Here is a 15,145-nt window from a genome sequence, read left to right as displayed (position 1 = left end):
TGAAGCCATGACATCACGACTGAACTGGGGAAGATATTTCGGGCACTTCCTTCCTAACATCTCTAAGACACATTTCTAACAAGCTTCAGCACGTGCAACAGTTTATTGCTCCTCTGAGACCTCCCTCGGCTTTTTTCCGCTGGACATGCATTTAGAATTTATGTTTCACATCTGCGCTAGGCTTGGTCATCCCAACCACATCCTAGAGCAAAGTCGGGGTTAGCAAAAGCTTGTCACATGTTAGAAGTTAGGCACTCTTGTTGCTCCAGGGAGCAGCAGCAGAGATACCTTCTTTCATCTCTCTCTTGCCACGGGTTAACATTTTCTGTTCTCTCGTATATACCACAGACAGTCTTGTGTTGTAGCTAGACTACAGACTTGTTTGAGCTTTTGGAATGAAAACTGTACAGGATCTCTTAGTAGTACATGAGGGTATCACCTAACGTGCTTAGAAAAGAGCCAAGGCCAATTTCTTTTCTGCCCTGCATTCTGCACACTAACTTTAATTGACTTGCAGTGAACTTCCAGGTGATTCTGGTAACTACAAAACAATCCTAAATAGTCTGGTTTAACTCAAAGATTCATCTGTTCTCCTATATACCATTGTGGCACTATCTGAATGGCCCAGACTTGCGCTGTCGGTCAGCCCCAGAAGTCTGCAGGAGTAAACCAAAGGGCAGTCCTGTATCTCTCTAACTCTCCCTCATCCAGAAACTATCAGAGCTGGAGCCTGGCGCCTACAGAGTGTGATATAAAACACGCTTCTTTGTTCAGGCTTTTTCACTAACCGTAAGTGTCGGAATCCCCTTGGCAATTAATTTCCTGGCTGGTAATCCCTTGGCTCTGATCCACGCGGAGAAAGTGGCAGCACTGGAGGGAGGTGTGCAAGGCACATGCTCCAGCTTTACAAAATGAAGTAGTCTCTTGATTTAAATGACAGTGGCCAAGCCTGAAAACTTCTATTTGCCCCACATAATGAAGTAAGCTACACTCACCGTTAAACACTCTTTAAGCCTAATTTATTGTGGCAAATGGTCAAATACTGCAGGTAGGGTTTTCTTGATTATCTGTGATAAAATTGGAAATGGTTTAGGAACAAGAAAGATATGCAAAAACTACTCCAACGGTAGCAAGATAAAGAAATATACATCGTATGATAATTAGCACTGATAACACTTTAAAGGATAAAGCCTTAATTTTACTAACTTTAAGAAAAATTACACTAACAAAAAAAAAATCACATACCCACAGTGTATTAATTTTCTATATTCTCAGCTCTTGTACAGGGGTACAAAACTCTTTTAGTAATCCTGCCTAGGGCTAGTAACTGGCAAAACAACCTACAGTGCACAGCCCAGAGCTACAGGAATGCCCCTCCCTAGCAGCCAGGCCAGGTGGGCTTGATCAGTCTTGACATATATATTGTTTAAATCTTCTCAGACAAAAGGACAGAGAAGCTGTGTGGGCATAATTCCTATAAGTGGCCAAACTCTGGAAGACATTTTGACTAAGTTTCCTTTAGTTTTAGACGAAGGCTCTCCCAGGAGAAAGAAAGTTGGTACCGTGCTCACATGTGCTGTGAAGAGAACAGTGAGATACTATCTTTTTAATTAACTCAGCCTAAAGTGATGCAGTCTTAACTGAAGCACTCCAATCCTGGATGCCTCAAATTAGGAAGAATTAGAACTAAATAAATACAGAAAACCCAATTGTCCTTCACACTCTGGAATGCTAAAAATACCCTACAAAACCGTATTGGATCTTCCAGGATGCATCCCCTTTCCACATCATCCTGACATGGAGGGCCTATCCATAGGCATACCTTAAACAATGATCATAAATAAAACCAGAGGCAAGGGAAGAACGGAAGGAAAAAAGGACAGTAGTAATTTTAGGTACGAATACTTGTGGAGCAAGCTCTTGCCCTCACTGAAAACACTCTGAGAAAGGTTCCTGAATTCAAGGGGTGTTGCCCTCATCTGGCAGAAATCACTGCAGGGGTAAGGTGCTAACTAGAAGCAAAGCTATGCTGTGCTTCCCTCTGAAAATTTAGTGAGTTCCTACCTGCCACTGTGCTGCTGCTGTTCTTTCTTTTAGTGCTTTCTTGACACATGTAGGAGAGGATAAAAGCCTAATGGGTGCGAGTGTCAGCACAATATAAATTACTGCAAGGAAAAACTTGATGCATGGCTTGGGATCTGAAAGAGGAATGTCCACCATTGTTTGTGATTATGGATCACATCACAATCTAATAGCAATTTTTATTTAATCAATAATTTCCATGCTGAACAGACAGCCCTGTTACAGAGAATCGACAAGCAGGTACTGATAGCGACAAGGCTTGTTATTAATCTTTACCCTGCCAAGATATCAACCAAACTACTGTAAAAAAGCACCACCAAGATGGATTTAGCGTAGATCTTTCTTCTTCCTTCTTTTATTTTCCTTTCTCCTTCTCTTTTTCTCTCTCTCTTTCTTTCTCCCTTCCTTTGCCTTTCCTCTCTTTTTAGCTACACAGCCCCATTACTGTTTTTCCTTTCCAGGTATGTAATGTTTCATACACTTTATATTCTAAGTTTATTTGAAAAACCTGGGGCTTGAATTGCACAAAAAGGCAATTCATATTAAGCAATTTCACAAATCAGTGGGACCTAGCCCAGTGCTCAGTGTTAGCCATTATAGGCTAATAAATCATACTTTCTCTTTGAGATGTCAATCGCCAAAGTGCTTTGTAAAAATGTTGGCATCTGTAATTCAGCGAAGCCTTTTCATCTTGAAATAAGATGCTCCAGACTGATAACAAGAATAATCCTCTCTTGATCAAAAAAAAAATCTGCATTTTACCAATTAAAGCTGCTGCCAGAAGCCAAACGGAGCAGCGCTGAGACTCAACTGTAGTTTATCTCTGCTAAACACAAGGAGGGATACAGTTAGAGCTTTGTTTCATTTTCAGCTTGACTACTTTATCTCATGGAGAACTGCAGCATCTCAGCCCTGCGATACACGTAAGAATGGTATATGCAGACCTCATACCTACAGTGCAAGCCACCAGAGGACCCACTCCTGACAAAACCACCACCCATTCATTTTATAGATTAGGCACCCGACACCTTGAAGAAAAGTCATGCTCACACAAAAGTTTAAGCACTGGAAAACACTAAATTTGTTTCACTACGATTAAAAGGCTCATCTGCTTCTTTTTTTTCTTTCTTTCTATTAAGAGGCTACACAAAAAAAAGAGACTGCAAAAATGAATCCACGCAGCCCAGCCCTCTCAAAACCAAATGCAGAAGCTGCACTCGTGCCTGTATTTAGCTTGCCTGTCCCTGCCTCTGTTCGTGCATGCTGATCTGCCACTTCTGTCTGAGAAAAAGCACTTCCACACGCAATAGCTGGGCCAGCACTCATAGATTTCTATTCTTCCAGGCATCGTGTTTCTATGGGCAAACCTTTTGAGTACAATATGGGCGGCTACAAGGGAGAAGTTGGCACTTGTGACAAAGATATGAAGGTGGGCTGCACTATGGATAAAATCCTCTTCACTGGGAGGCAACAAAAGCAGTGCAGACACGCCACAGCGAGCAGGGGACTCCAGGAGGTTCGAGGTAGATCTTCCCCTGGTTCACCGTAATAACACAGGCTACATAACAGCAAATCACTTAGTCAGCAGTAGCAAGGCAGGAAAAAAGCTTCACAGAAACCGCAGCTCTGTCCAGGCAAATCCGCTTTGTCCTGGCAAAAGCAGCAAGCAGGGAGTTCCCTCTTCTCTCTTCTCCACGATGTGCCTACAAGAGTCAGGAGCCAAAGAGCCAACTCAGTCTGCAGCTTTACTCTTGCCTACTCGTTCGTCACCCAGTCAGCATGGGTTCCCCTAGGACTTGGCTGGCAGCTTCTTATCCTACACTTCTCCCCAAAACTGGAAGTCACCTGTGAAATATCACTAACCTGGAAGAGTCCAGTAGCTGAACTTTCAGGCAAAATAAACATTTCAAATAAGTACGTATATCCACAAACCACCTCACCAGTGCTTTGTGATCAAAAGCATGGCCAGAGGCCAAACCTTGCTCCCTGCCACACACAGCCCTTTCCACTCAAGTGCTCACTTGTTCCAATTTCAGTCTAAATGGCTAGAGTAACTTCTCAGGGCATAGGAGGAACACTGTTCATCCCTACCCACAGCAGTGAGAAAGAAGTGCTATTGAAATGGCATGTCATAGTTTAGCAACCTCTTTCAGGGACACCAATTCAAAGACAATGACTTTGGCAACTCATATGAACAGCAGCCATAGGAGCATCAGACTAACAACAAGTTTTCCTAATGCTGTGAAAGAAATGCTAATTACAGAGGAATTAAAATTAAAAAATGATTACATTTCTCTCTCTAAATCCCCTCTTAATACTTCACAGATTAGGGTGGATTTATTTTTTTGTAAACCTTTCTCTATCAAAAAAGAAATCCCCACTTTTTTTTTTTTTCCCCTCCCCTTCTCCTTTGTGATTCATCAAAAGCCAGACTCTAGGTAGGGGAACTGCCGATGCGCTTGTGCAGAGGAGTGCTTAAGAGGACTTGAGCCAAAGCACAGCTGGCCTTTGGGTCGAGCCCAGAGTGAATGAGATCTCTTCGCAAGGCAGCACCGCTGACTTTTAGCACTGCTGGAAGGCAGAGGGCATCAGGGTGGCTGGCGCTGAACAAGGATGTGCTGGGAAGGCAAACAGGGGCCATGCCAGACCCCGAGGGCTACTGAGGCTACAGAACAGCAGTGAGGTCCGTCTGTGGTTACTTAACCTTAAAACCCGACAGCACTTACATGGTTACCTTTGATGGGGGGTTAAAGACATGCTTCATTTAAACAAGTCTGCGTTGGGTACCCATATGGAAACAAACAGAAAACGAACATGCGCTTAGGGGCATGGATCTGCTCACTAGCTTTCCTATGCCATGTAATGAATTGCTGGCCTATAAATGATGCTACCATTCTGGCACGGTTTAAAACTATGGGCTCAGCAGCCTATAATCCAGCACGATAAGGTGGTGCCATAATCATAACTCAGCCTTTAAACAGACAGCGAGGAGAAGATTTCAAAATCTAAAAACTTCTGGACAGACATTTGTTATGACTACTTGCTATAATCTGTCCTCCCTCTCTCTCCTCCCCCTTGTTCTGTCACAGCTATGAAGATCAAATATAGTGAGGGGATGCACAAACTGGGAAAAAACCTTTCCATGGCACTTGCTTGCCTCTAAAACAGCTCCCTGCCTTCTCCATGTTGTCCCAAGCCCTGGGCTTGTCTCACATGAAGAATGGTTTCTTTTGTCCACAGCGTTGCTTCTCCAAATATGTATTAGGGTCCAGACACCACCGAGTAAAAAATAAAATAAGATGAAATAGAATAAAGCCACCAACAAAACCCCCTTTGCTGTTGTACGTAAAACGTTCTCCTATTGTCAGGAAAAAAATGATTACTATAATGGATTTCATGTTCTTATCTATTCCTTACTCTTTTCAATTTAAAGGAAACATTTCTGAACCTTTCAGGGCAGCGGCTGTCACTGCCACGCACAATGAGCCTGCGAACAGGCTGAAGCTTCTCTGTGTTACTGCACTAGAGCCAAATAAAACTATAATGAAAATGCACTGAAAACTGCCTCTGCAAAGAAGAATTAAAACTTAAATAAATCCCTGCACATATGTGGAGACACATGCAAACTGGGATGTGTAATTACATGGCTTTGGGATTGTGAAGGGACTTGCTTCACATAGCTGGGACTTCACCTGCGTCATGACCAGTTGCAAGACCGCCTCCAGTGCTCAGAGAAAAGAAATCACTAATGCACAGTATAATTTGCCTTTTGGGGCAGCTGTGTGTAATTTCCTCCTTTCAGGCACAGATGCCTACCCACACAGCTGCAAGTAGCACCCTGTCAGCTTTGGCAGCTCAGGGCTCTTTGCTCATGGGGCCGTTTCTCCTCCTGCAAGTGGTGGGCAATGCATGACTCTCGTGGTCATTTACAGTTCTACCACTGCAGCAACTACTTGGGGAAACTGCTCTAATCTGGCTTATTCTCCTATTGCAGTTGGATCTTTTTTTAGAGAAGAGAGGTGCAGCTCTCTCCAGTCCTTACCTACCGCTCTCCTATGGGACAGAAGCTGAGGGAGAAGCCACAGGCCAAGGGCAGCATGGTAGCAGAGGGAATGAGACTTTCAAAAGACTATTGACTTTGAGTGTCCTTACTTTTGGGCATCCAAAATGACCTACTCCAAAGAGGTCTAGTCCTTCAGAGAGCGGTGTGCTCCTCACCTCCGGATCAGACATCTTCTTAAGTGTTTTGAGGTGCACAGCATTGATAAAGGCACCCCACATCACTATAGATGCTGCAAAACCTGAGGCAGGGCAGGCTGTAGACACAGCCCAGGTTTTATGTAGGCCTCCATGGATCGCTGGCCAACTTCTTCCAATCAGGGCTGACTCTTAAGAAACTCAACTCAGGGAACTTCATGTAATGGTTCTTCTGGGTATCCTCAGTGCACTGCAATTACCTTGGGAACATGTGGGTACCTGAGAAACACAAGAAACTTTGCTTTCGGCTCGGGTGCGATAAGGGAGCCTGGTGGAGCATTACAGCAGCTGCCCCAGGGATTGCTGTCAGAGCGCTCCAGTCGCTGAGGCTCTGCAAATAGGCAGGAAGACCTCTGCAAGTGAAATCCTGAATGTAAGCCATTGCTGTCAGTTTAGGGCTTTTTGATCTCATCTAATCACATGTAACAACAATGAGGGAATTTTATTGCTGTACAATTAAGGAGAAAACACTAACAAAAAATAGCTCTACAGTTCTTCAAGCATGTTTTTGAATAAAAAATAATTATCATCAAGGCTACACAGCAAGGGGGATGAGAAATAGGCAGCACTGTGTTTTTCTGATTGCCATTGTATTAATATTTAACAATAACTTCAGTCATTTCCTTGAAGGATAATTTTCTTAAACAAACTTTTATCTTTCGTGTCTAACCCCTTTGCAATATTTTATTCTTAAACTGATTTCTGGGGGAAAAAAAAGACAAACTGCAACAAAAAGCAGATTTATAAAAATATACAATATCTTATTAGCTTCTGGGCGCTCAAGTGCATTTATCACATATTTAAAACAAACTCAAGCTCAGCTAAGCCCAATTATAATATCTCACTGGGCAGAGAAATTAATTAAACAGCTGAATGATAAAGACCCCAGCAGCAAACTGAGGCTTTAAAATAAATACGATCTTTTTTTTTCTTCTTCTTTCTTAAGAAGTGAAAGAAAGAAACCTATAATACACATGTTCAAACAGTAATGTAAGCAATCTTTTCAGGAGTGCAACGCACTCTAAATAAGACTACCTGGCAGGCGAACACAGTGGCGGCTCTAACGCAGCTCTCCAACTTTGTGATTTGCTAATGTGCAACACACGCACCCTTTTTGTACCAAGTTCAAATAACCCTGGGATCCCAGCAGTGCAGCTCAGCGACTGAACCAGAACAAGGGCAGAACTTGTCAGGATTTAAGAGCTTTCAGCAAAACCCTTCAATTGCAGCCGGTACCCTATTCCATAGAAGGATATCAATTATAGATAGTGACTTGCTTTAGCAGGGCAGTCAGTACTGTCAGACGCTAGATAGACAACCATGAAGAATCATGAATCTTTCTATTAACTGTAAGAGAGGGGGGGGGAAAAGGATGGATAGGTGCTATAAATAAGGCAGAGTGTCTGAATGGTTTAACACCTTGCCTTTTGGTGTATGTATCATGAAAATTTAACCATGCTGAATTCTAAGTGGCTCGTATCGCTTGAAAATAAGAGCTCCCGCACCAAAATCACTGCAGTGTCAAACCCTTCTGGGTGGGTCAATAACGATTCTTTTATGTAGCTTTTTAGTTATTTATTCATAGCATCCCAGGTTCTGTTCATAAATTCAGACAGAGAACACTGTCTCTTGGGGCCTAAGAACACTTTCACTAGCGCCCACATTTTAAACTAATAACAAGAGGACTTTGCTACACAAAGCAATGCAGAAAAATGCCATCAAATGCCGACTATTGTGCCCAAAAATCGCAATTTCTGCTCTAAAGCTATATCACATATTCAGACACAGGTGTGTTTGTATTTGCTGTTTCATATATGCTGTATCACCCATATAATGCAGATATTGCTAGAATCTGATTCACTTACTGTTGATTTCAAAGTAAATCAGGTCCCATCATTCCTAAAAAGATAATAAAGCTATCCTCATGTGACACAAAGACCAGAATATACACAAATTCATATTTACCTCTTTTGAAACACATGCATACATGCTTGCGTATACACCCTATACATGATGGGAGTAATGACATCTATAACGTGAACTGTGTGCATTGTGTGTTGTGGAAAAGCTCTTCTGAGCTCTGCTCAACCTGGTGCGACTAAAATTCATGCTGAGGTACCTAACCCTTTAGGAAATGAAACAAACAGCTAGAAACATGCTTCAATCTTTTGCCTAAACACTGCAGTTCCTCTAAAATTCCAGTGCTTTGTGATGCAAGGCTTGGATAACAATCTGTTCTGTGCCATCAGATGTTTTGAGTCTGGTCTCTTACTTTGTATAGCTACAAACAGTAGCTTTATTCCCCTGAAATAAACCCTACATTCATTAAAAGACTTACTGCTAGCCTGCATAGATCCTGAAAATTTAGCCGCCTTCTGCATTCTTTAGATGTACCAGAATGCTTTTTAGGTCTTTTTTCTGAAACTCTGCATTTTAGAAATTTCTCTTCCCAGCTGAACTTCCAAACCCCAAGGAACCAGTTTAGAGAGTTGTACAGGTGAAAGAATACCCTAAATACTTCCAAGTCAAATATACAAATGCATTTTCCCTTCTACTGAATATATGCTACATACCACATACTGAATGAAGTGGGTGACAGAGAAGGGGTTTCTTGCAATCCTTTGTCAATGTCTACATAGCTCACTCTTAGTTTCACTACACAGTTCACTTGACTACCCTTAGTATGGGCAAGCAGGTGTATGTACAAAATACAATGTAGTGCCATATCACATGTAGATATCCACCCTACTTCTGAACACATGACTGTAGCTCTCTGCTCATGCTAATCATCCCTGCTGAGTGTCAGGCAATACAGGGATGCTGACACGTTATCTGGATGAGTCTTGCTTGGGCAATTTAAGCCTTTATTGCCTTTATCTATGCCAGTTGCCCCTGCCTTGGTGATTAGTAGAGTCAACAAAACAGGATGGTTATCTATACTTTTGATGTCCCAGGTGGGAGCCCAGCACCTTACTTCAAACCCCGCTTCAATTTTGGCTGGAGCAACTGAGGCTCTGCTGAGTCTGCCAACAGGCTGGGATCACCCGCAGAGCAGCAGCGTGTGCAGGCAGGAGAGGCAACGTGGAAGAGCTCTGCTGCAAGATTTGAAGGATAGTATCTATTATCCTGCAAAGCCCTGACACTTCTGGGAAGCATAGCATGATCCTAACTACATGCCTACCTGCACACCAGCTAGCTCAGGTACCTCCAGACAGCACCAAATGGCCTCAGAGTGACAGGGTGAAGACCTCATGCCCATATCAGGACCATTCCTCCTCTTGGGTTTGAGCAGCATTTAGCATCACGGGACTCTAGGCTTGATGAGGCCTCCAGCTGCTACTGCAGCGTAAATATTACTGAGTAAAGGATGTACTCACAGCGCCAAGACACATGCTTTCTCTGTGCCTAGTAGATGCGCACACGCCAAGTCAGGAACTCATCCAGTGCAAAGACACTGAGGTAAGCGCAATTATGGCAATTTGTACCTACTTGGATTTACCCATGAAAATTTGGGTAGGAGGCATACACGAGCCACATCAGTGGGGAGATTTTCAAGGGCCAAACTGCTGCTCATGGACTTAACACTTTCTGCTGGAATCACACAGAATCAGGACTGCCCTACTGTGAAGCCCTACCGAGATCTGGACGTCATTTCCCTAGTTGCTGCAGGTATACATCAGATGGCTGTGGCAATCAAGGGCAGACAAAATGTGGGACAGACAGACCGGGATGAAGGGCCAGACTTTCAGACAGAGTTAGATGCCTAAAGCCCTTTGCAATTCTAGATAGAAATAACTTGCTCAAGTCCCCACAGCAGGGCTCTGTCAGAGCAGGAAAAGAAATCACAAACCAGGGCCCCATGAATGAGTCACGCTGATTCTCACAGTGTGATTTGCGCTACTTGAATATGATGGTTGCGATGATGATGATGATGGTTTTATTGTCTTTGGGGTATTGAGTCAGGACTTGCACCTCGTAATCTTAAATACCATCATAACATATCTGAATCCTGAGCCCTGCCAAAAAGAACTCCTTGTATCACAGAAACATTTTAATCTCTCTTTTTTATGTCTAGAGAAACCCAATTCAGATGTTGCCATCATGCAGAAACATAAAAAATACATGTTTTTCAGAGAATTCTGCTGTTGACCCTTATAACACAGTCAGATTCGCAATAAAAATCACACTAGAAAAAACAAATGCATTTAAAAAACCCCAAAACAACCAAACTATCACACTGTCAATTTAATTCACCTTAAACTACAAAACATTAGCTATTAGCTAACAGGTACAGTGGAATTCAATTAAATTTTATGTCTAAAACTTAAAAAAAACCTCTTCTGGTTTTTCATTACTAAGGGCACCTTTATTCTGAATTTCTCTTTTAGTTCATATATTTTGGTGTAAATTATTTATTGTCGTCACTGGGACAATTTCTGAATATTGAGAAAGGTTTGCCAGGCATCATAAAGCCTCGGCCTTACAATTATTAGCAGATACAAAGACTGTGCCTGTGCAGAGTCCCAGATTATTATTAAACCCCAGATTATTATTTTCTTCCCTCTCTGGAATGAAATGGGATATGGAGAAGGCTGAGGTACTCAACAACTTTTTTGCCTCAGTCTTCACCAGCAAGGGCTCTAGCCACACCACCCAAGTCTCAGAAGGCAAAGGCAGGAACTGGGAGAATGCAGAACCGCCCACTGTAGGAGACGATCAGGTTCAAGAATATCTAAGGCACCTGAAGGTGCACAAGTCCACGGGACCTGATGAGATTCATCCGTGGGTCCTGAGGGAACTGGCGGATGAAGTGGCCAGGCTGCTCTCCATCATATTTGAGAAGTCCTGGCAGTCTGGCGAAGTTCCCGCTGACTGGAAAAGGAGAAACATAACCCCCATTTTTAAGAAGGGAAGAAAAGGAAGACCCAGGGAACTACAGGCCGGTCAGTCTCACCTCCGTGCCTGGCAAGATTATGGAGCAGACCCTCCTGGAGACTATGCTCAGGCATATGGAAAACAAGGAGGCGATTGGTGATAGCCAGCACGGCTTCACTAAGGGCAAATTGTGCCTAACAGATTTGTTGGCATTCTATGATGGGGTTACAGCATTGGTGGATAAGTGAAGAGAAACTGACATCATCTGCCTGGACTTGTGCAAGGCATTTGACACTGTCCCACGACCTCCTTGTCTCTAAATTGGAGAGATGTAGATTTGATGGATGGGTGACTCAGTGGATAAGGAATTGGCTGGATGGTCACACGCAAAGAGTTGCAGTCAACGGCTCGATGTCCAAGTTGGAGACCAGTGACGAGTGGCGTTCCTCAGGGGTCGGTATTGGGACCGGCACTCTTTAACATCTTTGTCAGTGACATGGACAGCGGGATCGAGTGCACCCTCAGCAAGTTTGCTGATGACACCAAGCTGTGTGGTACAGTCAACACGCTGGAGGGAAAGGATACCATCCAGAGGGACAAGCTTGCGAACTGGGCCCATGAGAACCTCACAAAGTTCAGCAAGGCCAAATGCAAGGTCCTGCACATGGGTCGGGGCAGTCCCCAGCATAAATACAGGCTGGATGGAGAATGGATTGAGAGCAGCCCTGAGGAGAAGGACTTGGGGGTGTTGGTTGATGAGAAGCTCAATATGAGCCGGCAATGTGCACCTGCAGCCCAGAAAGCCAACTGTGTCCTGGGCTGCATCAAAAGAAGCGTGACCAGCAGGTTAAGAGAGGTGATTCTACCCCTCTACTCGGCTCTAGTGAGACCCCACCTGCAGTACTGTGTCCAGTTCTGGGGCCCCCAACATAAGAAGGACATGGACCTGTTCAACCAAGTGCAGAGGAGGGCCATGAAGATAATCAGAGGGCTGAAGTACCTCTCCTCTGAAGACGGGCTGAGAGAGTTGGGGTTGTTCAGCCTGGAGAAGAGAAGGCTCCGGGGAGACCTTATAGCAGCCTTCCAGTAACTGAAGGGGCCTACAAGAAAGCTGGAGAGGGACTGTTTACAAGGGCATGTAGTGATAGGACAAGGGATAATGACCTTAAGTTGAAAGAAGGTAGATTTAGATTAGATATAAGGAAAAAATTCTTCACTGTGAGGGCAGTGAGACACTGGAACAGGCTGCCCGGAGAAGTTGTGGATGTCCCCTCCCTGGAAGTGTTTAAGGCCAGGTTGGATGGGGCTTTGGGCAACGTGGTCTAGTGGAAGGTGTCCCTGCCCATGACAGGGGGGTTGGAACTAGATGGTCTTTAAGGTCCCTTCCAACCCAAACCATTCTGTGATTCTATGATTATGTCAGTTGGTTTGTTTGCATGGAATCAATTGCAAGACCAACACTTGATCTTTTAAATGTGTCCAAACCTTTGCAGTGGCCGTTCATACAGCATTTCTTCCCAAAAAGACAATATGACACTGAAAAAGTCTCTCCTCACATTTCATCTTGGCCTGTTAAAATGTTAGGGTATTTTTTGTGCAAAATGAGTCCAAAGGATTCTTAAAAAATGTCACATTTTTGTCATTATTTTAGTTTGTGATAGTCTTTCATCTATTATTATTGTTATTGTTACTGTTACTACTACTACCTAATAATAACAAGAAACTGAAAATACATCTTGGTGTATAACTGCAAGAGGCTCTGACACTCCAGGAAGTAAAAAGTGGCATTGCTTTACTAAAGCCATCCTTGCAGCACCAGTTTATGGGTTTGCGTAGTGTTTGGAAATATATGGTGGGGTTTTTTTATTTATTTTGGATGGAAAAGTACATTTTTTAACAAGCTATTTTAGTAGTATTGGCCACATTATGCAATAGATTTTGCATGATCTTCAGGAAAGTTTTAAACAGTTTTCTACAATAAATACGATTCTGACACAGTGATCATTTGCTGAAGATGTTCATCTCTAATCTGTACTAGGAATTCCTTTTTTCCAGAGTATTTAGATATGTTCTATGATGCTCGTAATTAAGAGAGGTACTGCTAGCTAAGGAGGATGGAAATGGATGGGGGAGGGGGGTGTGTTGTACTTGCCAGGTTATATTCTAGATCTTGTTCATTTGTTTTCTAGCTTACAATACTACAAAATAGTAAAAATCATTTCTCTTGGAGAAGTGGCAGAGAGGAAGAAAAAAACAAGGCAGATACAACTAATATTTGGTGTAGCATAAATAAGACCATACAGTTGGCTTTTGCTAAAAAGACTGAAATAACTCAGTCTCCATGTATTTAGCCAAATAATCCACTTCAGTTTACACACAACAGTAAATTGATATCTAAAACCTCCTTAGGGAAGGGGAAGAATTTCCCTTGCCCATTTCTATTGTTACCGTCCCTTTTGGGAGAAAAAAATCAAACTTGGCTAAAGGTTAGTAATAATTCATGTCCAGCTTACTATTACTCAATAACTATCAAAGTCTCTAACTCAAAATAGCGTTTGCTGGCTTACAGGATCAGAGCCATTACAATCTCTATTGAAGACTTTATTGAATTTTACACTAAGCTTTAGCTGACTGAACAGGTCAAGCACTGTGGCTCTGCGTTTTCTTTATTCTCAGAAACTCATAAACCCCTCTCCAGTTTGCAGCGCTGTTAGCTAAGAAACTTGACTCGGCACAGGGTCAGAGAACCCGACCCCCATGAAAAAGGTCACGTAGTTTTAAAACCCAGTTCCTGAATACCATTAACTTACATGCACTAGCTGTTCCTGCGTGTCAAACTCCCGGGAACAGCCTTCCCAGTGGCAGTTTGTCTCGTAGACCACTTCAGGCTCCTGTTTGCTTTCATCTTTGTCCCCTTCCTCTTTCACCAGGGTCATTCCTTCTGGCTGTTCCTGGAGAGAGGAAAAAAACAGGGGTGAGGAGAGGAAAGAGAAAATTCTGAAAACGAGGAGGAAGAAAAGTGAATTACTTCAGCATTAAAAGAAAAATGATGGGGGTGTTGAGAGGGGATCATTTTACTCTCAGTTCACTATGTTACTCTGTTCTACAAAATACAGAAGCCTAAAACAGGCCTGGTAAGCCAGAAGCCATTTGCAGACTACATGTGTAAAATAAATTTGTCCTCCCCAGAAGTACTTACTGCAGAGAATTTCTAAAAATAATAATAATAATAAAAAAAAAATCCCTCAATTAAAAGCAAATCATAAAGGCTTCCCTGTCCCCATATTTAAGCAGCTCTTTATTTGTACACTTGCTCCTTATTATTCAGTGGCACCAGAAGTGAAACAGGCACTATTAATATAGCTGAATTAATTAGAATTTTATTTTAGTACAATGGTTAGACACAAACTGATCACTAATAATCCAAAGAGTGTTTTCATTGTTAATCCAATGACAGTTTTGCACAGAAAAACCTTTCCAAAAGCATACTGGTAATTTTCAGGGTGCTTGTCAGTCTGTTCTTGCTCATAATATGTGCATGGAATGGGTGAACAAGGGAAGAGAGTATTTCATTTTGGTTTTTGACTTTCTGTCTTCAGTTCCTCAAGGTGCCTCATTCTCCCCAGCTTGCTATGGGCTCAGCGTAGGAGTCAGATGTTAGCATAAAAATTTAAGTCAGATTATGCAGTCGCGCTATTTTTCCATTTCAAACCTGCTGAAGGATTTAGACGGACTTCTGCTTTGCTTTCATGGATTCACTCACAAGATCAAGGCTTTGATTCTGATCTCCCCCAAGTCACTGTAAATCAGGAGTCACTCTACTAAAACCAGTGGCATTAACAGGTATAGAGAGTATAGCAAACAAGACTGGAGCCTGACACTGAGGCCTCAATGCAGTACAGTGCTAAGACCTGGTAAAAGGCAATGTGGC

At 42.8% G+C, this 15,145-nt stretch overlaps 1 protein-coding gene across 4 annotated transcripts in view; it reads right to left on the bottom strand.

Annotated features, from left to right (window-relative positions):
- GLI3 (GLI family zinc finger 3) overlaps window positions 1–15,145 on the bottom strand; it is a 216,120-nt gene that overhangs the window by 27,608 nt on the left and 173,367 nt on the right. For all 4 annotated transcript variants that reach the window (XM_054814362.1, XM_054814364.1, XM_054814363.1 and 1 more), the window contains one exon: window positions 14,025–14,165. In XM_054814362.1, coding sequence (XP_054670337.1) covers window positions 14,025–14,165 — 141 coding nt within the window. The remainder of the gene's footprint in view (window positions 1–14,024; window positions 14,166–15,145) is intronic.

This window comes from Grus americana, chromosome 2, assembly GCF_028858705.1.
Source record: "Grus americana isolate bGruAme1 chromosome 2, bGruAme1.mat, whole genome shotgun sequence".
Classification (NCBI taxonomy): Eukaryota; Metazoa; Chordata; class Aves; order Gruiformes; family Gruidae; genus Grus; species Grus americana.
Note: the sequence above shows the minus strand (reverse complement) of the source record. Positions and strands in the feature narration are given on the sequence as shown.